Source organism: Anomaloglossus baeobatrachus, chromosome 10 (assembly GCF_048569485.1).
Source record: "Anomaloglossus baeobatrachus isolate aAnoBae1 chromosome 10, aAnoBae1.hap1, whole genome shotgun sequence".
Classification (NCBI taxonomy): Eukaryota; Metazoa; Chordata; class Amphibia; order Anura; family Aromobatidae; genus Anomaloglossus; species Anomaloglossus baeobatrachus.
In genome coordinates, this window is record NC_134362.1 from 193797630 (window position 1) to 193825345 (window position 27716).

At 47.1% G+C, this 27716-nt stretch overlaps 1 protein-coding gene across 1 annotated transcript in view; it reads left to right on the forward strand.

Moving 5' to 3' along the window:
• CDH13 (cadherin 13) overlaps positions 1 to 27716 on the forward strand; it is an 867885-nt gene that overhangs the window by 483985 nt on the left and 356184 nt on the right. Inside the window, exon 6 of the mRNA XM_075326087.1 lies at positions 15190 to 15334. Coding sequence (XP_075182202.1) covers positions 15190 to 15334 — 145 coding nt within the window. The remainder of the gene's footprint in view (positions 1 to 15189; positions 15335 to 27716) is intronic.

The following is a 27716-nucleotide window of genomic DNA, read 5'->3' on the forward strand; positions in this document are numbered from 1 at the left end:
TGTGCTCATACATGTCCTCCCGTTCCCAGACCCCGGCTTTCCTGACTACTATTCCGTCCATTCTGCCCATAAGTACTGACTGCATCACAAAGTGTTTGTCTTTTGCTATCTACCTGGGCACAGGTGGTAGCATTTGTGTTTCCCCTGTATTGTTCCCTTGTGTATTCCTAGTGTTAGTGGTGTTGACTAGCGCTCATATCCGCCATCCCTACTTAGGGCCCATTTGCCAAGGGAATACCCCAGGTATCCAGCTCGGCGACATGTGCCGGACCTGTATAGGGTCGATGATGGCAGTGAGGGTGAGCTTCAGTATGTTGTCAGGGGTCACCACTTCCCCTTTCCCTAGCTATAAGGCATTCCTTCCCCTCTCCTGTGTGTTGCCCTATACAGTAGGTATAGCCTATCTACCGTGCCATGACGGGCGTCTGTTTGGAGAAATTTCACTATATATGCCTTTCTGTCCTGATGAGATGGTTAAATGGATAACCAACCATGTAATAGATGACTAGGACAAGTCCTACTGATCACAAGTCGCTCATCATAGTTATTTTTCCTCTTGGCTAGTAGAAGGAGGTCAACCATCATGATGTCCAAATGCAAACCCAGCTGTCTCGCTAGTACCAAGCAAGACGGAAGGGAAATGGTTTGTCTAGGGAAAGAGGAGATGGTGACCCTTGACCAAGCCTACTGCTGGTCCCTGGCTCCCCTCACCATCCTAGATACGTTACACATTTATGCGCCAAGCAGGATACCTGACCCTAGGTATCCCAAGTGCTGGACCCTGGCTTTCCTCACCATCCTACATAGGTTCTGCCCTTATGCGCTGAGTAGGATACCTGGCCCTAGGTATCCCAAGTGCTGGGTTTTGGCTTCCCTCACCACCGTAGATAGGTTCTGCACCTATGCACCAAGCAAGATACCTGACCCTAGGCATCCCAAGTTCTGGGCCCTGGCTTTCCTCACCGTCCTACATAGGTTCTGGCCTTATGCGCCGAGCAGGATACCTGACCCTAGGTATCCCAAGTGCTGGGTCCTGGCTTCCCTCACCACCCTAGATAGGTTTTGCACCTATGCCCTGAGCAGTATACCTGACCCTGACTGACCCTGAAATAGGCCCTAGGTAGGAAACGGATGGGATGAGCACTTAGTCAACCCCACTAAGCTCTAAAGAAGACACATGGAGCACAAACAGGAGGAAAGTAAACAAATAACTTATCCCCAGATGACTCTGGGAGAGGAACTACAACAACAACAGATTCTCCAGATGTATACAAGCCAACTGCTTGTGTTGAAGACTTGTTAAGGGTACTAGACCTATCACCAGCACAGAGTAAGGGGAAATGAGGGTATATAAAGACACAATGGGAGTGATGATGAAAACACCTGAAAGGGTGAGGAACTCTGAAGAGTCCTAAAGGGAAAGGGATGAAAACAATGCAGAGGAGAAACATAGGATACCATATACACCAAGCAGGAATAATAAAAGGTCAGTGAGCAGTTTACACAGCCAAACGCTGTGACCTTCTGTAGCCGGACACCACAGGACTGTGTCATTTGTGACGCCAGAATAATAGAGGGGCTTCTGGAATTTCAATATTGAAGACCTGTCCTTGTAATAGTAAGTGGGAATCAAGTGTTTGCCAACCCCACAATCTACTACTTGACCATACTTAGCTAAACTAAGTCCTACAGATCGATAGATGTTCTTAGTAGTTGTTCTTCCTCTTGGCTCCTAGAGGGAGATCCACTTTCATGAAGCCTAAAGGCCAAGGCAGCCCAATTAAATGGTTTATGAAATGTAAATAATGATGACCAATTCTTGGGAGATGCAATATGTAAGAGTTTTATGGGGGGTTGAATGCCTGGCACCTCCATAATTTGGTGATCATTAGTGATGAGCAAATATTAAAATATTTGGGGTTGGAATATTCGTACCAAATACCTGGTACTATTCCAGTATTTGTCACGAATAACGAACCTAATACAAGTTAATGGGGAACCCAAGCCTATTTATTGAGGTTCTCCCAGAAAATTGCTCAGATTCCCCATTGACTTGCATTAGGTTAGTTTTCCGTGGCGAATACTGGAACAGTGCTTGGTATTTGGTACGAATATCCCAAAGCCAAATATTTTAGTATTCGCTCAATGACCATATAATAAATGGTTAAGACAAATTCTGGACATTGAAAGCTGTTCTTCATAGTGGTTCTTCTTCTTGGCTCGTAGAGAGAGGTCCAAATTCCAATAAATATGTTAAAGGGAATTCGGGGATCTTAACATCCATGAGTTATCCTTGAGAGAAGCAATCAAGATGAGTTTGATGGGAGTTGAACACTTGACAGACCCATGATCAGCTTTGTAAACGGTTGACCAGCGATGGTGCCAGTTGTTGGATCCCCAATGATCGAACATTGGTGACCTCTCTTAAGGAAAGGACTTAATATTAAAATGTCCCCAAAAAAACTTTAAGGAGCTGTCCAGTTAGCCACTAGCATGAGGATGTTTTTCGACTTCTCCCTTCCATGACTTGGCCATGGCCAACTCTCTACCAGGAACAAAGAACTAGACCTCTCTTTACAGCGTTTTTGATCCTTGTCGATAGGACATTAGTGGTCTAACCAACCAGCTGGCCATATAGTAGGTGTAGTCGAATAACCCCTTTTGTCTTGTTCACCATGAACATAACCAAAAGTCAACTGGGATTTCATGAAGGTCAAATCGATGGCGTGGCTATGGCCAACACTCTACAAGGAACAAAGAACTAGATATCTGTTTCCAGAGTTTTTGACCCTTCCGATAGGACATTAGTGGTCTATTCAGCCGGTTGGCCATATAGTAGGTGTAGTCGAATAACCCTTTTTGTCTTGCTCACCTTGTTCATATGTCCAAAAGTCAACTGGAATTTCATGAAGGTCAAATCGATGGCATGACCATGGCCATCACCCTACAAGGAACAAAGAAGTAGACATCTCTTTCCAGAGATTTTGACTCTTCCGATAGGACATTAGTGGTGTAAGGAACCAGCATGCCATAGAGTAGATGTAGTCGAATAACCTCTGTTTTCTTGTTCACCATTTTCCTATGAGCAAAGGTCAACTGGGATTTCGTAAAGGTCAAATCCATAGCTGTAATTGGAGATGGATTGTGCTCTGGACAATCGGCATACACCATATTAGAGATGAGAGAACCATTTTGTGCCATGTGCCGCCTACAACACATCCTGCTTCATCACTTCAACGCTAAAGATATGTCCTATCTATATGTATGCTGGGGATATGTCATAAAGAAGAGAAAGAAATACAAAGCCTTTGTTCTTCTATCTTGTCGGAGAGGGATTCTTCCCTATACTCCAGCCATAAACCCTTCTGTCAGGCGTGTGTGATAACGAGTGGGATGCCCGATTTTGTGCTATAAGAGAAAACGACTGGAAAGGAAAAGCATTACTCGAGTCGTCTACAGTGACAGGTTGATAAGAAAACATATATAGTTATTTTCGTTCAGTAATCTATTGTTGACGGCTGGATAAAAGTTCAATGATTAGCCACTTATCATGCTGACATTGCCTTCCAACATGGTAGACCTCTTCTACGATATTCTTGTTACCCCAACATTGTTTAATAGAATAAACAGAGTAAAAATGTAATATAAATACACTGACGAGCAAAAGGGTAACAATGTTTTGAGCTTTTGCCTCTCACCATCCACTACAGCTCTGAGTGTGAGACGACCTTCATTTTATAGACAATCATCTTGGCTATCTCATACATAAATGTGACTTGCAGCGATTTAGCATATGATTAGTTATGCATATTCTTGTCATGTTACTGCATTGTTACTGTTTTGCTCCTAAAAATCCAAATTTTAATTTTGTTAGTATTTTGTAAATTTACCTTTGCCTGAATCTGTGTCGCCCTGGGCAAGCCAGGGGACACAGGTCATCACACCACCACACCCTACATCCCAGTTAGGAACACCACAGCTAACCAAAAATCCTTGTTGCCTTCCTCCAGAGGCTGATGTTCACACCAGGGGGTGGGCCAGGCGGTTGGCTCCGCCCACCGAGGAGGACACAGCTCTGGAGGCGGGAGAAACCAGGCAGAACAGTTAGGGAAGTGAAGGAGTAAACAGCTAAGATGAGCTAAGGAAGTGAAAGTGGAAGTAGAAGTGAAGTAAAGTGGTAAAGGAGGAAAGCAAGAGTGGTGACAGAGAGAAAGCCTGAAGTAGTCCAGCTGTGTGCAGGACAGGTCAGCAAGGTCAGCAACGGCGGTGACTGTCTGGAGGGGGACCGTTTGGAAGTTCCTGGAAGGACCGCGGAACGGGTAGTGGCCCGGCGGTCTGGAGCAGTGTTCCGAAGGACAGTCAGCACCAGGGCAGGGGCCTCTCGGACCCCGGCAAGGCTAGGAGTCGCCATAATTTGCCAAATCCGTCAGTGAAGGGGACGTAGATCCCCCAACAACCAAGTCCCGATTGAAGGCAACAGCCCAACCAGAGTAGGAGAGACACCGCCACCGCCAAGGCACCAGTTTCTCAGGGCCAGCGCCTGCGGGCAAAGAGTATAGCTCCTCCGGTCCAGCTTGAAGCCGGGGAGCGGGTTACCGGTGGGGACCCATCGCTACCAACAAGTAAACAAAGGTGCAAGGAAGAGGGACATCACCGTCACCTACTGGGAGAGCAAGTGCAGCCGTCCGTGGGAACCATCTTTCCAGCCGTGTGGTTTACCGTAAAAACTGTGTCAACGTCTCAGGCTGAGTGAGTACCACAGTGCCGCAAGGCACAGCGCTGCCCCCGCGTCCCTGCGCCCACCAGGCCCTGCACCTCCCTCACCATCACCGGGCCCCGGGATCACCAACCCCTACCCACGGAGGGGCAACACAACACCTGGCTGCTCCGCATCACCATCCCCGGGATCCCCGTATAGAGCAGCGGTGGTGAAATCACCATAACCGTGGGTGGCGTCACGGACAATAAACAATTCCCACACCCAACAACCCCCTTTCACTCACGGGCGAGGAGTGCCGCTCGAGAAACCCCCGGGATCCGGCCCACCGCTCGAGCCACCACTGAGCAGCAGCCGCCGGACCCGAGCAGAAGGGGTGAGCGTAGTGTGCTGACACCCTCCTCCCCGCCCGCGACAACTTGGCGTCACGAACAGAATCTTACCGCTCTGCCGTCTGGTAGAGGTGCGCCTTGTTACCGCCGGAGGTATCCGGCAGAAAAATTTCAGAAGCCGCCATCTTTGGCGCGAAAAGTTCCCGCTCGAGCGTCTTCTCGAGTAGCAGAGGCGCGAAGGCCAAAACCCCGCCCCGAGAGAGGAGGGGCCGGAAAGAGCTAAGGGGGACGCGATGGCGGCTGGACGCATGTAGCTGCAGCTATAAAGGCAGAGACGCCAGGACTCTGCAGCAATACTGTGTTCCTGGAAGGCACGATTGCCAAGATGTACGACCCAACTCCCAACGAGGAAGCCCCTGCGCCCGGCACGGCGACGTGGTTGAGGGACCGGACTGTCCCGCTGAGTAATCGTCTGCAGGCCCATATGCAACTCCTCGTGGAGGAGTGGGAGACCGACATGGCGGACGTGGTGGCTGCTATGTGGAGACGCGAGGCAGAAGAGGATTTGGAGGAGCGGGTAAGCGACCCACGCCCCTGTATTCCTGAGGGATCGGCCGTTGGAGCTGAGGGGCCCGGCCGGCTTCCGCTCACCCTACCTCTCTCCCTGCTACCCGTTATAGCTGCTGCCACCCCACCATTAGGCCCGCTACCTGCCCAACCGGTAGCGATACCCTGCCCAGCCGCTCCGGCGGACCAGCCGGCTGCAGACGTCCGGGACGTCCCTGAAGTACACCAGGGAGAACCGCTAGAACCGCGACCCCTTAACAGCATGGTGCCAGAAGTCCCAGTAGAGACTGTGCCAGACCCTGAGCCCGGGACCCTGGCCTGGATGAGGGCCCGGGTGATTCAGTTCCACCAGCGTCAACAGGAACAAATCCTCCAGATGATGGAGCAGTGGACCAGCGAGGTGGAGATGCTGACTACGACTACCCCGAGGTACGGAGGGGGAATGGATGTAGCAGAGTCGACTGGTGACCCACGTCCCTATGTCCTACCTGGACCGGCCGCTGCGGCTGAGGGGCCCGGCCTAGTCCCGGCCTATGCATCACCCTTGCCGTTACTTATGGGGCACCTCAGTGTAAGCTCGCCTAATCTGCTGCTCCGTGCTACCGCAGAAGGGACTGAAGTGCTGGATGCTGGAGGCCAGGAGGCTGCGACAGCTGGCAGCAACCCACCTGACGCAGGAACAAGAGGTGATGACTCCTGCCCCAGCCTCGGGTCCGCTGTTGAGTTTGAAGAGGCAAGTGAGCGTTCCCGCTATGTAGGAGGCCCCGTGGTTGTCCATACCCCGCGTACCGGTGGAAATGGGTACCGGGTGCCCCTGTCACCGCAGGCATGTCAGTGCATGTTTGATGTGCTGGTGGCAGAGGATGGGTCCGCCTCAGCAGAAAAGTACGAGTAGGGCAGCGGTGCACCGTTGTCCAGTCCCCGTTGGGACCATCACAAGTTTGTGTGAATTGTTGTTTAAAAGTTTGAAAAGTTTGAAAGAATGATAAGAAAATGATTACCGAACAGTAACCTGATTATCTGAGTGATTTGCAACCGGCTGGAGCCGGCACCGTTGTCCCAGTGGGGACCGTTAAAACGTTTGCATGAGGAACTGCTCATGGACAAGCCCGTGAACTTGCAGGGCAACCACAAACGTTAGTGGCTTGTAAATAAGTTGTTTACCGTTACCGTTTTCCGCAATGCCGCCTCCGGAGAGGCAGGTTGGAGGGAGGGCCCTCAGCAGAGCAGGCTGGGGCCCAGCCACCAAAGGAACCGGTGGCTACCCTCTGGAGGGAAGGACAGATCCCGCTCGGGTACCGTGTGCTGGACTGTGGGTCAAGGTGTGCTGCCTGGGCTTTAGGGGCAGCATCAGGGCCAGGTTGCTTGGGTGGGAGAGAGCGGAAACCGTAACCGTAAACCGTTATGCAACGTTTAAGAAATGTGCCTCCCGTTAAGGGAAGAGTTATTAAAAATGTACATATGTTATTATTTTACCCTGTTATCTTTTACAGAAAAATAAAACCGGTGTTGGACGGCAGCCCGCGGACGGTCTGCATTTTGCTAAGGGGGAATGTGTCGCCCTGGGCAAGCCAGGGGACACAGGTCATCACACCACCACACCCTACATCCCAGTTAGGAACACCACAGCTAACCAAAAATCCTTGTTGCCTTCCTCCAGAGGCTGATGTTCACACCAGGGGGTGGGCCAGGCGGTTGGCTCCGCCCACCGAGGAGGACACAGCTCTGGAGGCGGGAGAAACCAGGCAGAACAGTTAGGGAAGTGAAGGAGTAAACAGCTAAGATGAGCTAAGGAAGTGAAAGTGGAAGTAGAAGTGAAGTAAAGTGGTAAAGGAGGAAAGCAAGAGTGGTGACAGAGAGAAAGCCTGAAGTAGTCCAGCTGTGTGCAGGACAGGTCAGCAAGGTCAGCAACGGCGGTGACTGTCTGGAGGGGGACCGTTTGGAAGTTCCTGGAAGGACCGCGGAACGGGTAGTGGCCCGGCGGTCTGGAGCAGTGTTCCGAAGGACAGTCAGCACCAGGGCAGGGGCCTCTCGGACCCCGGCAAGGCTAGGAGTCGCCATAATTTGCCAAATCCGTCAGTGAAGGGGACGTAGATCCCCCAACAACCAAGTCCCGATTGAAGGCAACAGCCCAACCAGAGTAGGAGAGACACCGCCACCGCCAAGGCACCAGTTTCTCAGGGCCAGCGCCTGCGGGCAAAGAGTATAGCTCCTCCGGTCCAGCTTGAAGCCGGGGAGTGGGTTACCGGTGGGGACCCATCGCTACCAACAAGTAAACAAAGGTGCAAGGAAGAGGGACATCACCGTCACCTACTGGGAGAGCAAGTGCAGCCGTCCGTGGGAACCATCTTTCCAGCCGTGTGGTTTACCGTAAAAACTGTGTCAACGTCTCAGGCTGAGTGAGTACCACAGTGCCGCAAGGCACAGCGCTGCCCCCGCGTCCCTGCGCCCACCAGGCCCTGCACCTCCCTCACCATCACCGGGCCCCGGGATCACCAACCCCTACCCACGGAGGGGCAACACAACACCTGGCTGCTCCGCATCACCATCCCCGGGATCCCCGTATAGAGCAGCGGTGGTGAAATCACCACAACCGTGGGTGGCGTCACGGACAATAAACAATTCCCACACCCAACAACCCCCTTTCACTCACGGGCGAGGAGTGCCGCTCGAGAAACCCCCGGGATCCGGCCCACCGCTCGAGCCACCACTGAGCAGCAGCCGCCGGACCCGAGCAGAAGGGGTGAGCGTAGTGTGCTGACACCCTCCTCCCCGCCCGCGACAAATCCTTTTGGGCTCTTGATCAGATTCGACCATGACTTGACCGATATCTTGTCCCAGGTCTCTCCTACACGTTCCCAATGTTGGTGTATAATAGTCAGGTCTCTTCTCCATGGTCCCAATGTTGGTGACTACTGATCAGGTCTTTTCTACACATTCACAGGGTTGGTGTATACTGGTCAGGTCTCTTCTCCATGTTCCCAGTGTTGGTGTATACTGGTCAGGTCTCTTCTCCGCGTTCCCAGTGTTGGTGTATACTGGTCAGGTCTCTTCTCCGCGTTCCCAGTGTTGGTGTATACTGGTCGGCACACTTGAGGATGTATACAGCTTTTTCTTCACCTCTACACACAAGTGTTGGATTGGGTTGAGGTCTGGGGACTGTGGGGACAATCCAGCTCCTCTATTTCATTGTCATTGAACCATTTCTTCTCCAATCTCGCCGTATGCTTCAGGTCGTTGTTCTGCTGGAACACTATGTCATCCTTTTTAAACCCATAGTACTCAAGTGTATGAAGTATCTCATCTTTTAGGATCCTCACATATAGCTCAGCATTGAGCCCACCATCGATTCTGGTCAAGTATCCAACACCTTTAGCTGTGAAACACCCCCATATTCGTTGAATTTGACAGTTCCTTCAGTTTCTCGATCCGTTTGCCCCTTTTTCCTTTGTTGCTTCCAGACCCATTTGCCCCCATCAGAGCCGTCTATTGACCTTCATCTCGTTGCTCCAAATCACTCGTTTCCAATCTTCAACTTTTCGTACTTTTTTGCAGACTCAAGTCGATGCTTCTTGGAATGATATTGAAGTTGAGGCTTCTTCACCTTTTTTGGGCCACCATTCCAGACTTGTGTAACGTGCTTTGCTCGGTGCCTGCATGGACGTCTGTGATCTCCCTATTATGAAGCAGACGAGCCGCCTCCAATGCTGAGTTTGTCGCCCCAGAACTGGTAGACCTTGTGATGAGCGACTTGTTGACTCCGATATTTTGCCTGGACATCACCTCTTGGCTTTTGAATGGACGGACTTCCGTTCTTATTTTTCCAACTGTTACCTGTAATGGCCTCTCATGATGCAATTTGGCAATTTTCTTGGCCGAGATACCAGTATCGATGAGCTGGATGATGCTACTTCTCTTTTCTTGGGAAATCTTCTTCATGGCTACTCTTCGATTCGATCCAGTGACCTTTCCCTTGAGAATCAACCTAATAACACTCTGAGCTATTAGGGAATGTGAGGACAGGGTGTAATTTGTAGAATAAGGGAAGAAATGTGAGAACAGGTTGCAATTTGTAGTATACAGGAAGAAAAAGAGCAAAACAGTAACAATGCAGGAACATGACAAGAATCTGTATAACTAACTATATGCTAAATAATTGGAAGGCAAATTTATGTATGAGATAGCCAAGAGAATTGTCTATAACATGAAGGTTGTCTCACGCTCAAACCTGTAGAGGATGGTGAGATATGGAGCCTGAAAGTCAAAAGTTCAAAACATTGTTACCCTTTTGCTCGCCAATGTATACTGCAATTGTCTTTGAAGACACAGGACATGGTAACATTTATGCAATGCTAGCCACTACTTACAGGAAGTGTGGGCAGAAGCATAGTCAGGAAAGTCAGGATCTGATAACAGGAGGACACGTATAAGCACAAGGATAAAACAGAGGCATAGTCAGGGCAATATCCGAGCGTCAGAAGTCCAGGAGAGCACGTAATAATTTCAGGGGGAACGCAGAAACATAGTCAGATAACAAGAGGACACGTATAAGCACAAGGAGAAAACAGAGATGTAATCAGGGCAATATCCGAGGGTCAGAATTCCAGGAGAGCACGTAATAATTTCAGGGGGAACGCAGAGACGTGGTCAGGTAACAAGAGGACACGTATAAGCACAAGGAGAAAACAGAGATGTAATCAGGGCAATATCCGAGGGTCAGAATTCCAGGAGAGCACGTAATAATTTCAGGGGGAATGCAGAGACGTGGTCAGGTAACAAGAGGACACAAATAAGCACAAGGAGAAAACAGAGGCATAGTCAGGGCAATATCCGAGGGTCGGAAGTCCAGGAGAGCACGTAATAATTTCAGGGGGAACGCAGAGACGTGGTCAGGTAACAAGAGGACACGTATAAGCACAAGGAGAAAACAGAGATGTAATCAGGGCAATATCCGAGGGTCAGAATTCCAGGAGAGCACGTAATAATTTAAGGGGGAATGCAGAGACGTGGTCAGGTAACAAGAGGACACAAATAAGCACAAGGAGAAAACAGAGGCATAGTCAGGGCAATATCCGAGGGTCAGAAGTCCAGGAGAGCACGTAATAATTTCAGGGGGAATGTAGAGACGTGGTCAGGTAACAGGAGGATACGTATATGCACAAGGAGAAAACAGAGGCATAGTCAGGGCAATATCCGAGGGTCAGAATTCCAGGAGAGCACGTAATAATTTCAGGGGGAATGTAGAGACGTGGTCAGGTAACAGGAGGATACGTATATGCACAAGGAGAAAACAGATGCATAGTCAGGGCAATATCCGAGGGTCATAAGTCCAGGAGAGCACGTAATAATTTCAGGGGGAACGCAGAGATGTGGTCAGGTAACAGTCTGAGGTCAAACAGCCAGGAGGTTATGAGAGGAACAGGAAGTGGCTAGAGAGGAGTCAAATAACGGTCCAGGGTCAGAATACAAAGATCGGAACAGAGACACACACCAGCAGCACAACTACAGAACCAGAAAATAAAACTGCCAATGTCCTGGGCGAGTATGCTCAGTAAAGAAACCTGAGCAACTACCAGGAAGGTGGAACACCTGAGTAATCAGCACCAATATCCTGAGCTGTCAAACACACTGCTAGCTAGTAACACAGGAAGGTCCAGCAGAGCATCTCCAAAGGCAAGATGCTCTGTACAGAGGAATCTTGACAGTGTAGCTTGGTCAAATATTGTCGTAGACGAGGATATGTTCGGAAGAGCAAGGTCAGCATGGATTTTCTCTTGATGGCCAAAGCTTAACTCTACCAAAACCTCAGCCATGTAGACGTAGACTTATATATTGATCGGAAGTTATTACCAAGAACTATTTAACCCAACGTGACAACTTGATGAGCCTCCGAGTGCTTCCCTGTCTCACCTAATCTGTCACCCTTGAGTAATGATCCCCGTGACGTCAATATTTGTCACATCCCTTGGAAGGAAGACTCTCGATGATTATCCTAGAGGGACGTTGTGTCAGCACTCTCTCGGCCACCGAGTATCAAGTGTCTTTTTAAAGGACTTGTTAATTAACAAACACAATTAAAACGATCAATATAACACGAGGCTAATTAACTAGCAGAAGATGGCAGCAGGAAGGCAGACGCTTTTTGTTTTCTTCCCTCGTCAGCAGATTGTCGAACTGAGATTTTGAACCGTAAACAGTTTTTTGTTTTGTTTTTCTTCTTTACTTTAAAATGATGTTTAGACAGAACGGATCAAAATATATGCATTAAAGCCCGTTATAGAGATCATTTTTTTGTTTTTTTTTATGGCATTCTTCAACAAAGCGCTTTACGTTGATGCATTACTAAGTTATATAGTAGAAAGCTCGCGTAGACCAAGCAAGGATCCGCAGAAACGAGAGCCGAAGAGTGATCTCAGAAATCTGATGGTGCTTAGTTCAATTTACAGTCATGGAGAAATCATCAATCATTTGGCACTGAGTGTGACCGACCATCATTTGTGCTACCCTTGTCTGCTGTCCGGTTTGGTACTTTGTGGCATCCAATCCAAGGCAGACCGAGGTTACTTGGTGAGCATTCGAATGTAGTCTCCTTGGGCACCTCTTCCCATTACTACGGTAGGCCCCTACAACATCATGATTTTTGGTCTCAATTGTTGAGGTTGATCCTCTAAGCCCAAGGTCCAAAAGGCAACACAGGCCATGGGCATTGTTGTAGCAGGCAGATGGGGTACACAGGAAATACGTAGCAGACCATAGGCGGATAGGAGACCAGGAACAAGTAGCAGATGTCTTGGAGATCGCACGCGAATGGGAGACCTGGAACATGTAGCAGAGGTCCTGGAAACCACAGGTAAACAGGAAAATGGGACCAGGTAGCAGAAGTCATTTAGGCCACAGGCAGACAGACCTCCAGGAACAGGTAGCAGAGTTCCTGTAGACGGCAGGCAGACAGGAAAATGGGAATAGATAGCAGAGGTCCTGGAAATGGCAGGAAGACAGGAAAATGGGACTAGGGAGCAGAGGTCCTGGAAATGGCAGTAAGACAGGAGATCGGAAAAGGTAGCAGAGGTACTGGAGACAGCATGCAGACAGGAGATTGGGAACAGGTAGCAGAGGTGCTGGAGATGGCAGGCAGACAGGAAAATGGGACTAGGGAGCAGAGGTCCTGGAAATGGCAGTAAGACAGGAGATCGGAAAAGGTAGCAGAGGTCCTGGAGACAGCAGGCAGACAGGAGATTGGGAACAGGTAGCAGAGGTGCTGGAGATGGCAAGCAGACAGGATATCGGGAACAGGTAGCAGAGCACCTGGAAACCGCAGGCAGACAAGAGATCGAGAACAGGTAGTAGAGGACCTTGAGATGGCAGCCAGACAGGAGATTGAGAACAGGTAGCAGAGGTCCTGGAGATGGCAGGCAGACAGGAGATTGGGAACAGGTAGCAGAGGACCTGGAGATGGCAGCCAGACAGGAGATTGGGAACAGGTAGCAGAGGTCCTGGAGATGGCAGGCAGACAGGAGATTGGGAACAGGTAGCATAGGACCTGGAGATGGCAGCCAGACAGAAGATTGTGAACAGGTAGCAGAGGTCTAGGAGACGGCAGGCAGACAGGAAAATGGGAACAGGTAGCAGAGGTCCTGTAGATGGCAGGCAGACAGGAAAATGGGAACAGATAGCAGAGGTCCTGTAGATGGCAGGCAGACAGGAGATCGAGAACAGGTAGCAGAGGTCCTGGAAACTACAGGCAGACAGGAGATTGGAAACACGTAGCAGAGGTCATGGAGACCATAGGCAGATAGGAGACTGGGAACAAGTAGCACAGGTCCTGGAAACCACATGCAGACAGGAGATCGGGAACAGGTAGCAGAGGTCTTGGAAACTGCAGGCAGCCAGGAGATTGGGAACAGGTAGAAGAAGTCTAGGAGGCTGCAGGTAGACAGCACTCACAAACACTTAGGGGTACTTTGCACGCTGCGACATCGCAAGCTGATGCTGCGATGTCGAGCGCGATAGTCCACGCCCCCGTCGCAGCAGCGATATCTTGTGATTGCTGCCGTAGCGAACATTATCGCTACGGCAGCTTTACATGCACTCACCTGCCCTGCGACGTCGCTCTGGGCGGCGATCCGCCTCCTTCCTAAGGGGGCGGGTCGTGTGGCATCATAGTGACGTCACACGGCAGGCGGCCAATAGCAGCGGAGGGGCAGAGATGAGCAGGATGTAAACATCCCGCCCACCTCCTTCCTTCCGCATTGCAGACGGGACGCAGGTAGGAGATGTTCCTCGCTCTCGTAGCTTCATACACAGCGATGTGTGTTGTCGCAGGAACGAGGAACTACATCGTACCTGTCGCTGCACCGGCATTATGGAAATGTCGGACCCTACACCGATGATACGATAACGACGCTTTTGCGCTCGTTAATCGTATCAAAAAGGATTTGCACACTATGATATTGACTGCGACGCCGGATGTGCGTCACTTTCGATTTGACCCCACCGATATCGCACCTGTGATGTTATAGTGTGCAAAGCCCCCCTTAGAGTATTAATACCATCACACAGCTGTTTTTCTTTGTGGGCCTAACATAGACCCAAGCAGATGATCACATTGGATCACTCTGGGCCAAAACTAGACATGGAGCACAACATAGTTCAGCAGACTGGGGTGAGGGGAGCATATCCTGGATCTGACACAGGAGCATAATAATGATGTCTGAAAGGCCTAGTAACACAAGAAGTGATCAGGATGCCAGCATTTGATTGCAACGTAGGAAATTCGCACAGCCTTGGTCCGGCTTCCACAGAGTACCAAAATGAGTACCACATCATGGCAGTGCAAAACTACATAATAGCTAGGGCTAAGTATCGGGACTTGTGCAGTACCATTATAAAGATGGATATGGCAAGGGCATACCAAAGAACGTATGGTCAATGCTACGATTTCAGAAGTGTACACTTATGGTAGGTAATTGATGACTTTAGTGATTGCAAGGGAGAAGCAGTGATGCAACGATCGTGGTCACAAAGATCGTAATCAGGACTAGGCTTCAACGGGCCCTGTCGACCCCATGGCCTACTTCAGCTACATTAAGCAGAAGTGTATTGCTGCACAGGGACCCATGGGGTTCCTGCATTGCCAGCCAATCAGAGGCTAGTAGCTGACATTGGCATGCGTGAGACTAGGGGTGCATGGCAGTGACGTCATATGCCAATGTCAACTGTCGGCTCTTATGTCCTTATGGCAGAACATGTATTTCTCTCAATGCCCATTTTCAGTAATTGGTACTTTAGCATCAAGGTAGATCTCGAAGACCGTTCCTTATTCCAAAAATGTATTTCTTCAGGTTAACAGGTCAAGAAATTATAACCATGCTCGTTTTCAGAGACTGATATTGTTGCATATGATTTCTCATGTTCTAGATCTTTTCTTCTGACCAACGTTGACCAAAACTCTTCTCATTAAGCCACCTCATACGGTCTGGTCATTATAGCTCCTGCATCGTGTCAACCCTTCCTTTTGCCCGGTACTCTACCAGATAAGCTAATATTGTTCAATTTTCTTTTTCCCGCCAACAGTTACGAGTAGAAACCATAGACGACAGTGGAAAAACCATTGAGGGACCTGTTGATCTGGAGGTGGTGGTCATTGATCAGAACGATAACCGACCAATCTTCAAAGAAGGTCCATACGTTGGACATGTTCTAGAAGGCTCTCCGACCGGTGAGTGCACCACTATTTGTTGCCTATTTTCTTGCACTTGATTTCAGTGGTATAAACTGAAAAATTAAGAGGTTGATGATCAGACATTGCAAATTGTAGGATGAAGGATTTCCACCTTTTAAGAATGGCCAAGACAAGGCAGGAGCAACCACTTTTGAGCAAGGTGTCACAGGTGTGTTGTGGGTGACAGACAGACATGTAGTTTCTGGCAATAGAAGTCATAGCGTTTCGCTACGCAAGATGCCTTTCCATTGTTCCTGCTGTCGGTATTCATTGTACTGGGTTTCCATCTCTTCCTCTTTAGGACCCAGCTGAGCTCTCCTTCCATCCAGCTGCTCATTGTCAGTATTCCCCTTGTGCTTAAATACTCCCTTCTTCCCTGTACTGTGGCTGGTGATATTATTCAGTTCATTCAAGGTCTTGATGCAAGCACGAGGCTTGCACTCATCTGTAGTATTATTGCTGAAACTTTGCTAAACTTCTACCTGAGTCATCTGTGGATAAGTAGTTCATGCATTTTCCCCCTGTGTGTCCTCAGTGTTGTTACGTCCGGGTGGTGGAAACACTAGACCGTACACCGGGTTCCCTTGGTGAGGCAGCCAGACCGGTCACCCCGCCAGAGGGTCTTGATGCACGGCAGCCGAAGCACTTAGGGTAGCAAGACAGTCCGTAGGAGGGCTGGAAGTTAGTTGTTGCTGAGAGTACGGAGTTCCAGGCGGTAGTCCGGGTGACGAGGCTCAGGGTCTGAGGCCGGGTTGGAGGGTCAGGCAGAATCCGGAACCTGCTGAGCGAGGGGACGAGTCACCAGACGGAGCCAGGGACAGAAGACTGGCGGAGCTGCAGAGGTGGTGGAACTTCCGCCGAAGTCGCCGTCAGTAGCACTGGAACGGACGTGGTCAGGATCCGCTGGCGTGGCAGGACAGGCTCTGCGAGACAGACAGGGGTTAATATGGGACACAGCAATACAGGGACCTGAACTCCTAGCCTACTAAACACGTAGAACAGGCCCCGCCCACCTGGAATAAGAATCCTCTTATACCCTGTACCTGCAAGCCAATATCCTGTTTCTGGGTGCTGGCCCTTTAAGAAAGGGTGAATGACCGCGCGCGCGCCCTAACGCGCATGCGCGAGGCCTGAGTGCCAGATACCAGGGAAGGAAGCAGCGCTGAGGAAGCAGGAGTGCTGGGAAGGGTGTCCTGTGATGCAGAGGGACGCCTGGAGCGGGAACGCCTGGAGGATCCTGGCGAGGGAGAAGGAGCAGGAGAACCGGGAGCGGGAGTGGTGAGCGGAGCGCGCCGTCGGGAACCGGGGAGCATTGCACGGGGACCGGGGAGTGCAGCACGGGGACCGGGGAGCGCAGCACGAGGACCGGGGAGCGCAGCACGGGGACCGGGGAGCGTGACAAGTGTCTTCAATAGTGTTTAGTGGGGTTGACGAAGAGCTCATCCCATCCGTTCCCTATTTAGGGCCCAGCACTAGAGATACATAGGGTCAGGTATCCGGCTCAGCACATAGGTGTGGAACCTATCAAGGGTGGTGAGGGACTCCAGAGACCAGCACTAGGGATACATAGGGTCAGGTATTCTGCTCGGCGCATAGGTACAGAACCTATCTAGGGTGGTGAGGGACTACAGGGACCAGCACAAGGGATACCTAGGGTCAGGTATCTGGCTTGACGCATAGGTGTGGAACCTATCTAGGGTGGTGAGGGACCCCAGGGACCAGCACTAGGTATACCTAGGGTCAGGTATTCTGCTCGGCGCATAGGTGAGGAACCTATCTAGGGTGGTGAGGGACTACAGGGACCAGCACAAGGGATACCTAGGGTCAGGTATCTGGCTTGACGCATAGGTGTGGAACCTATCTAGGGTGGTGAGGAACCTCAGGGACCAGCACTAGGGATACCTAGGGTCAGGTATCTGGTTTGACGCATAGGTGTGGAACCTGTCTAGGATGGTGAGGAACCTCAGGGACCAGCACTAGGGATACCTAGGGTCAGGTATCTGGCTTGGCGCATAGGTGCGGAACCTATCTAGGGTGGTTAGGGACCCCAGGGACCAGCACTAGGGATACCTGGGGTCAGGTATTCTGCTTGGCGCAAAGGTGTGGAACCTATCTAGGATGGTGAGGGAAGCCATGGTCAAGTATCCGGCTCGGCGCATGGGTGCGGAACCTATCTAGGGTGGTGAGGGACTACAGGGACCAGCACAAGGGATACCTAGGGTCAGGTATCTGGCTTGACGCATAGGTGTGGAACCTATCTAGGGTGGTGAGGAACCCCAGGGACCAGCACTAGGGATACCTGGGGTCAGGTTTTCTGCTTGGCGCAAAGGTGTGGAACCTATCTAGGATGGTGAGGGAAGCCAGGGTCAAGTATCCGGCTCGGCGCATAGGTGTGGAACCTATCTAGGGTTTTGAGGGACCCCAGGGACCAGCGGTCGATTTGGTCAGGGGTCACCATCTTCCCTTTCCTTAGACACAGGGTTTCCCTTCCCTTTCACCTTGCGCTTGGTTACTTCCACGTGACACTTGGGCAGTTCGAACTTATCCTGCCCTTGACCAATCTTTTTCATCTCACAGTTGCTCCTCACCACCAGATCATATCTTGAGGCCGAACAAAGTGGAAAATTGACATTAATCAGGTTTCCAAAAATTGTTTTACTTTCTTAATTTCGTTACCAGATGTCGTCCTTATTTTATAAGGATATTCCCAGATTATAGGGGTCACAGCCTCAGGCATAATTATTCTTCGGCAGATTTTCCATGCGTCTCCCAATGAGCTGATGATTGTCATTCTCGTTACTAGAACGTGGCAGATGTTATGTATTACAATCTGTTCTTTTTCTACCATGCATGGTATAATCCGAGATATTTTTTCTACTTTTTTTCCAGGACTTTTGCTTTTTGTTCAGTATAATTTAATTTTTAACAGTATCTATTTTTTTTTTTTTAAATTAAAATTAATAATCAGCTTTTGCAAAGTTATAAAATTGTTTAATATACTCCATTACCTCATTTTGCTTTCTTCTCTCTCAAACTTCAGGATGAAAGTGTTGTTTTAGCTGCTTATTTCTTGCTCCTTTATAAGCTGCTTTGAACTGCACCTCTAACAAGGATTCATATCAAATTATATGTACAAACATTCTGTTTATTTGTAAATAGTGTATGACTATGAATATTTGCTGTACCTGTAATTTAAAGCAGTGACCAGCGCAGGCAGTCTCTAGTCTCGATCCACGGACTTGTGGTTTATAGGCAGGCTAGCAAGAGTTAATCTCTGCTGGGATGCATGTTAGTCTTCTTTGATCACATGCTGTGGGGGATCCAGTCACATTCACTCCCCTCCTATATATGCTGACTGGACACTTCCTTTAATGCCAGTTATAGCTTCTCTATATTTGTTTTAGCTGCTTAGTTCTTACTCCTTTCTAAGCTGCTTTGAACTGCATCTCTAACAAAAATTCAAATAAAATTATATGTACAAACATTCTGTCTGTTTGTAAATAGTGTATGACTAAGAATATTTGCTGTACCTGCAATTTAAAGTGATTAGAGCAAGCAGTCTCTGGTGTTGACCTACAGACTTGTGGTTCATAGGCAGGCTAGCAAAAGTTCATCTCTGCTGGGATGCATGTTAGTCTTCTTTGATCACATGCTGTGGCGGAGCCAGTCAAATTTGCTCCCCTCCTATATATGCTGGCTGGACACTTCCTATAATGCCAGTTATAGCTTCTCTATCCTTGTTTTAGCTGCTTAGTTCTTGCTCCTTTCTAAGCTGCTTTGAACTGCATCTCTAACAAGAATTCATATCAAATTCTATGTACAAACAGTCTGTGTATTTGAAAATAGTGTATGACTATGAATATTTGCTGTACCTGCAATTTAAAGTAATCAAGGCAGGAAGTCTCTAGTCTCGATCCACAGACTTGTGGTTTATAGGCAGGCTAACCAGAGTTAATCTCTACTGAGATGCATGTTAGTCTTCTTTGATCACATGCTGTGGGGGATCCAGTCACATTCACTCTCCTCCTATATATTCTGACTGGACACTTCCTTTAATGCCAGTTATAGCTTCTTTATACTTGTTTTAGTTGCTTAGTTCTTGCTCCTTTAAAAGCTGCTTTGAACTGCATCTCTAACAAGAATTCATATCAAATTCTATGTTAAAACATTCTGTCTATTTGTAAATAGTGTATGACTCCGAATATTTGCTGGAGCTGCAATTTAAAGCAGTGATCCTTTAATGCCAGTTATAGCTTCTCTATACTGGTTTGGTGAGATGTTGGGGAACCAAATCTCATTTCATCATTTACATCTGGTTTCCCGAACATCCAGATGCACCTAGTTTGCTTACTATTCACTAACGAGCAGTACTGCAGTGGAAGCAAAAATCTATGGCAGGAGAGGAAACATCCAAATGCTTAGCATGGGTAATACCAGTAGGAAAAAATTGACTGGTGCATAGAAATGGATGACAAAATGCTATTTGAAAACCATTGTGGCTCCTAAAAAAAATTAGTTTTAAAGCCGTTGTTGGTGGTTTTCCAACTCATTCAAAGCTGTAATATCAGACACAGCCTACAGACAGGAGTGGTGCTGTTTCTGGAAAACCTTTTTCTACTGGCGTCCGATGCTTCTTTCCACATGACTTGTGAAACATTTATTGTCATCTGATATTCGGCTCTGCACACACCTGGTGGAACAGCGTCGTCAAAATCTGTTCACACCACAGAGTCTGACAAGCAACCTGAGGCTTCTGTATTGTTTAGCCAGAGCCGGACATCGGCTGATTCAGGTTCATTGGTCTTGAGCTGTGCAGGAGTTAATTCCTGCAGACTAGTGAGCAGAGCAAGAGCTTCGGTTGCTAATTGCAATGTGCAGCTATCTCTTCCTGTATGTGCTGATTATAGCTTCAGCATAAGCTCCAACAATCCCGGTTTTGATGGTGATCCTGTTTATAGTGATCCGCGTTGCGCTTTTAAGTTGTGTGAGCGTTCTCTTGTTGTGCGTTACTTCCCACCCTTTTTCCATTGTTCTCCTGTTGTGCGTTACTTTCTTCCCTTTTTTGTTGTTCCCCTGTACTCACATTGTCTCCCCTGTGTGTGTTTTAAGTGCAGTGTGTACGAGTTTCCATTCTCCCTTGTTCATGTCATTTTGTGGGGTTTTGTATTTGTGTTTTCTGGCCCGCCCCAAATGGTGTGGGAGAGGGGGAGTAAGATCAGGGCTCAGACAGGAGTTAGTGTCATGCTGGGAGCTCGGACCTGGCTACCATCAAGCCTACCTCCGAGATAACGGACAGCGCAGGGTTTCAAGTCTGAGGGACAGCCTAGGGGCCTTTGTCCTGTCATTACATACCCCTTGGTACTTATTTCCATGTTTGCACCCTAAGTGTCCAAACATAGAAATAAGTGTATGTGCCGATTATAGCTTCAGCTTTAGCTTTAGCGATCCCGGTCTTGGTGGTTATCGTGTTTGTGGTGATCTGTGTTGAACTTCTGAGTGGTTTCAGCATTACCCTGTTGTGCGTTACTTCCTCCCCTTTTTTTGTTGTTCCTCTGTACTCATATTTGTCATCCCTGTGTGTTTTGAGTGTAGTGTGTACGAGTTTCTATTCTCGATTGTTCGTGTCGTTTTGTGGGGCACTTATTTCCATGTTTAGACCCTAAGTGTCCAAACATGGAAATAAGTGTATGTGCCGAATATAGCTTCAGCTTTAGCTCCCAGCGATCCTGGTCTTGGTGGTTATCCTGTTCGTGGTTTTTCTATGTTGCACTTCTGAGTGGTGTGACCATTCCCCTGTTGTGTGCTATTTCCTTCATTTTTCTTTATTCCCCTGTACACATATTTTCTCTCCTGTGTGTTTTGAGTGCAGTGTATGAGTTTCCATTCTCCCTTGTTTGTGTCGGTTTGTGGGGTTTTGTATTTGTGTTTTCTTGTCAGCCCCAAGAGTGGGGGAGAGGAGGAGTAAGATCAGGGCCATGCTGGGGGCTCAAACCTGGCTACCATCAAGGCTACCCCCAAGATAAGAGACAGCCCACCCCAAGGGTAGGGGAGAGGGGGAGTAAGCTCAGAGCTCGTACAGGAATTAGGGCGTCGCTGGGGCTCGGACCTGGCTACCATCAAGCCTACCTCCAAGATAAGGGACAGTGCAGGGTCTCGAGTCTGAGGGCCAGTGTAGGGGCCTCAGTCCTGTGATTACATACCCAATAACACTTATTTCCATGTTTGAACTCTTAGTGTTTAAGATCTTTTGGGCTAAAGTGTCCTTTGATATGATCGAAATGAATCAAATGGATTTTTGGACCGGCAGGTACTTATTGATGGGAATTTGCCGTGATGGTGAGACCAGTACATCATTTTCTCGTTTGCTCCGGCACCGTGCTTTACAGGGGTCGTGAACCTACAATACAATCTAATTGTGCCAGACAAGCTTTATTAGGCGCTTTTCTCGCAGGGCTCCATTATTTCTGCCCTTCCGTTTCGCCGAGAGTAAATTCAGCCGCAATCTGAGCAGATATTAGAACTCTAAAACATTTTCCTCGCTGACAGGAATTTTATTGAAGACAGTAAAGCAGACACTAATTGCACAATGACCTAGTATAGGTGAAGTGGTTATTTCCTTCAGCTCCGCGCTTAATTCATCTTCAAAAGTCATTTTCCCCTGCAGAAGCACGAATATTTGTTTTATGACTATAAGCCCCTATGAGCCCACTCAGAAAATACCTCCATAAGTACTTTGTATAATAGATAAATAAATTGAGGCCATCGAATTGAAAGCGCTCGTCGGAGAGAGTACACATCAATTCTGCAAAATACCGGCTTAATCATTCCAATTTAATGCTAATTTATGTTTAAAAAAAAAATTATAAAAAGGCTAAAAAGGAATTCAGTTACGGGTGATGGGAGCGAGGGCATTCATGGAGGTTGTCAGCAGCATGCGGCATGTTGTGTAAAGATTGCTTGATTTTTGCTGGTAGGTTCTTAAAAATGAGTTGTGTTTGGATTTTTATCCCAAAAGTGTGGTGTTAGAGAAATAGGAAAGGGTGATGCTTGTGGCAAAAGATAGGGACAACGCTGGTGGCGTAGGACAGGGAGATGCTGGTGGCGTAGAACAGGGCGATGCTGGTGGCGTAGGACAGGGCGATGCTGGTGGCGTAGGACAGGGAGATGCTGGTGGCGTAGGACAGGGCGATGCTGGTGGCGTAGGACAGGGAGATGCTGGTGACGTAGGACAGGGCGATGCTGGTAATGTAAGAAAGGGTGATGCTGGTGGCGAAGGACAGGGCGATGCTGGTGGCTTAGGACAGGGCGATGCTGGTGGCGTAGGACAGGGCGATGCTGGTGGCGTAGGACAGGGCAATGTTGGTGGCGTAGGACAGGGCGATGCTGGTGGCGTAGGACAGGTCGATGTTGGTGGCATAGGACAGGGTGATGCTGGTGGCGTAGGAATTGTGATGCTGGTGGTGTAGGAAAGGGTGATACTGGTGGTGTAGGACAGGGTGATGCTGGTGGCGTAGGACAGGGCGATGCTGGTGGCATAGGAATTGTGATGCTGGTGGTGTAGGAAAGGGTGATACTGGTGGTGTAGGAAAGGGACGACGCTGGTGGCATATGAAAGGGACGACGCTGGAGGCGCAGCAAGGGTAATGCTGGTGGTGTAGGAAAGGGTGATGCTGGTTCGTAGGAAAGGAACGTCATTGGTGGCGTAGGAAAGGGCGATGCTGATGGCATAGGAAAAGGGCAATGCTGTTGGTGTAGGAAAAAGTGATGCTGGTGGTGTAGGAAAAGTTGCTGCTGGTGGTGTAGGAAAAGGTTATGCTGGTGGTGTAAGAAAGGAATGATGCTGGTGGTGTAGAAATGGGACGACGCTGGTGGCGTAGGAAAGGGATGACACTGGTTGCATAGGAAAGGGACGACACTGGTTGCGTAGGAAAGGGATGATGCTGGTGGCATTGGAAAGGAATTTGGCTGGTGCCGTAAGAAAGGGACGATGCTGGTGGTGTAAGTAATGGACGATGCTGGTGGCGTATGAAAGGGGCGCAGGACAGGGCGATACTAGTGGCGTAGGAAAGGGATGATGCTGGTGGCATAGGACAAGATGATGCTGGTGGCATAGGACAAGATGATGCTGGTGGCATAGGAAAGGTATGATGCTGGTGGCATAGGACAAGATGATGCTGGTGGCGTAGGAAAGGGATGATGCTGGTGGCATAGGACAAGATGATGCTGGTGGCATAGGACAAGATGATGCTGGTGGCGTGGGAAAGGGATGATGCTGGTGGCATAGGACAAGATGATGCTGGTGGCATAGGACAAGATGATGCTGGTGGCATAGGACAAGATGATGCTGGTGGCATAGGACAAGATGATGCTGGTGGCGTGGGAAAGCGATGATGCTGGTGGCATAGGACAAAATGATGCTGGTGGCGTAGAAAAGAGACAATGCTGGTGGTGCAGGAAAGGGACGATGATGGCGCAGGAAAGGAACGAGGCTTGTGGAATTGGAAAGGGACAACGCTGGTGGACAGGGAAGGGATGTCTCATGTCGTTCCTTCTCCTGTCCTCCAGTATTGAGGCTGGTTACGTAGGAAAGGGACAACGCTGATGGCAAGGAAAATGGTCAATGCTCGTGGTGCAGGAAAGGTATGGCGCTGGTGACGCAGGAAAGGGACAACACTGGTAAGAAAGCGCTTGAATGATGTACCTGTAGGGGAGCAGTGGAGGCAGTTGCACATAGACCCTGACACCTAAGGGGGCAATTAGGTCCATTCACTATGACATAAGCCCTGATATAACCAGTCAATAATAAGCGCTGGAGTCCTCAGGCAAATTTGGCATTGGGCTTATGAACTTAGGAGTTGTGGTGTTTTCAGGCCAAACTCTGTCTATCATGCTACATAATCTGAACATTAGAGTCTGTAATGATTAATTATAATGGAAACCGGAAAATATCCCCAGAGTTTTCCTTTAACCAATAACAGATAACAATGCCGTCCGTGCCCTCCAGCTCCTGTACAAATATTCAATATATGTCATAATAAATTACTTTGCCTTTTAATGCTTGTGTATATGCGGCACATTTTATTTTTGTCATGTAGCCTCCCTCCTTAGGACATACAGCCCCCTCCCCCCCACCATGAGCCCGATAGGTGAGGACGCACATCTGACTAGCTGCAGGCTTTCCCATGACGGCATCTGAAACATATTGCTACTTAATTGTCGTCGCAGAGTTTTCCTCAGGAAAAGGTAGAAGGGACGGCGCCGTCTGCTCCACTTTTTTTTCTCCTGAAGACTAATTTACAAATGTTTTCTGCTCTGCAACTAATCGAGACCTTCTCGAGGTTTACTAGATAATGGCGCACACCTGTAGCTGAAGACGCTGCGTGAATAATTTCTGATTCTGAACTCCCATGGATTCCTTGTCTTGTTATTGTGAGATTTTTCTAAAATAAGCAAGTTGTCTGCGAGAAACAAGGTGCGATGGGCAGATCATTGATCAGAAAGTGTCAGATGAAGGAGAGAATTACAGTATCAGAGGAAGAATGCCGGGAGGTTATCTGCTCCGATCAATTTCCCCAGCAAATACTAACCAAAGGCAACAGGAATCTGGACGAACAAATCGTGCATCAAACGGATACAGAATATTAGTGGAATAAACTACAACTAATATCTACGCACAGGAATATAACTGTTATAATACTACCCCCTATGTACAAGAATATAACTACTATAATACTGCCCCCTATGTACAAGAATATAACTACTATAATACTGCCCCTATGTACAAGAATATAACTACTATAATACTGCCCCTATGTACAAGAATATAACTACTATAATACTGCCCCCTATGTACAAGAATATAACTACTATAATACTGCCCCTATGTACAAGAATATAACTACTATAATACTGCTCCTATATACAAGAATATAACTACTATAATACTGCCCCTATGTACAACAATGTAACTACTATAATACTTCCCCTATGTACAAGAATGTAACTACTATAATACTGCTCCTATGTACAAGAATATAACTACTATAATACTGCTCCTATATACAAGAATATAACTACTATAATACTGCCCCTATGTACAAGAATGTAACTACTATAATACTGCCCCTATGTACAAGAATATAACTACTATAATACTGCCCCTATGTACAAGAATATAACTACTATAATACTGCTCCTATGTACAAGAATATAACTACTATAATACTGCCCCCTATATACAAGAATATAACTACTATAATACTGCCTCTATGTACAAGAATATAACTACTATAATACTGCCTCTATGTACAAGAATATAACTACTATAATACTGCTCCTATGTACAAGAATATAACTGCTATAATACTGCCCCTATGTACAAGAATATAACTACTATAATACTGCCCCTATGTACAAGAATATAACTACTATAATACTGCCCCCTATGTACAAGAATATAACTACTATAATACTGCTCCTATATACAAGAATATAACTACTATAATACTGCCCCCTATGTACAAGAATATAACTACTATAATACTGCTCCTATGTACAAGAATGTAACTACTATAATACTTCCCCTATGTACAAGAATGTAACTACTATAATACTGCTCCTATGTACAAGAATATAACTACTATAATACTGCCCCCTATGTACAAGAATATAACTACTATAATACTCCCCCTATGTACAAGAATATAACTACTATAATACTGCTCCTATATACAAGAATATAACTACTATAATACTGCCCCTATGTACAAGAATATAACTACTATAATACTGCCCCTATGTACAAGAATATAACTACTATAATACTGCCCCTATGTACAAGAATATAACTACTATAATACTGCCCCCTATGTACAAGAATATAACTACTATAATACTGCCCCTATGTACAAGAATGTAACTACTATAATACTTCCCCTATGTACAAGAATGTAACTACTATAATACTGCTCCTATGTACAAGAATATAACTACTATAATACTGCCCCTATATACAAGAATATAACTACTATAATACTGCCCCCTATGTACAAGAATATAACTACTATAATACTGCCCCTATGTACAAGAATATAACTACTATAATACTGCTCCTATGTACAAGAATATAACTACTATAATACTGCCCCTATGTACAAGAATATAACTACTATAATACTGCCCCTATGTACAAGAATATAACTACTATAATACTGCCCCCTATGTACAAGAATATAACTACTATAATACTGCCCCTATGTACAAGAATATAACTACTATAATACTGCCCCCTATATACAAGAATATAACTACTATAATACTGCCCCTATGTACAAGAATATAACTACTATAATACTGCCTCTATGTACAAGAATATAACTACTATAATACTGCCTCTATGTACAAGAATATAACTACTATAACACTGCTGCTATGTACAAGAATATAACTACTATAATACCTGTCCCTATGTACAAGAATATAACTACTATAATACTGCCCCCTATGTACAAAAATATAACTACTATAATACTGCCCCCTATGTACAGGAATATAACTACTATAATACTGCCCCCTATGTACAAGAATATAACTACTATAATACTGCCCCCTATGTACAAGAATATAACTACTATAATACTGTCTCTATGTACAAGAATATAACTACTATAATACTGCCCCTATGTACAAGAATATAACTACTATAATACTGCCCCCTATGTACAAGAATATAACTACTATAATACTGGTCCCTATGTACAAGAATATAACTACTATAATACTGCCTCTATGTACAAGAATATAACTACTATAATACTGCCCCTATGTACAAGAATATAACTACTATAATACTACCCCTATGTACAAGAATATAACTAATATATTATTGCCCCTATGTACAGGAATATAACTGCTATAATACTGCCCCTATGTACAAGAATATAACTACTATAATACTGCCCCTGTGTACAAGAATATAACTACTATAATACTGCCCCCTATGTAGAAGAATATAACTGCTATAATACTGCCCCTATGTACAAGAATATAACTACTATAATACTGCCCCCTATGTACAAGAATATAACTACTATAATACTGCCCTTATGTACAAGAATATAACTACTATAATACTGCCCCCTATGTACAAGAATATAACTACTATAATACTGCCCCTATGTACAAGAATATAACTGCAATAATACTGCCCCCTATGTACAAGAATAAAACTGCTATAATACTGCCCCCTATGTACAAGAATATAACTACTATAATACTGCCCCTATGTACAAGAATATAACTACTATAATACTGCCCCTATGTACAAGAATATAACTGCTATAATGCTGCTCCTATGTACAAGAATATAACTACTATAATA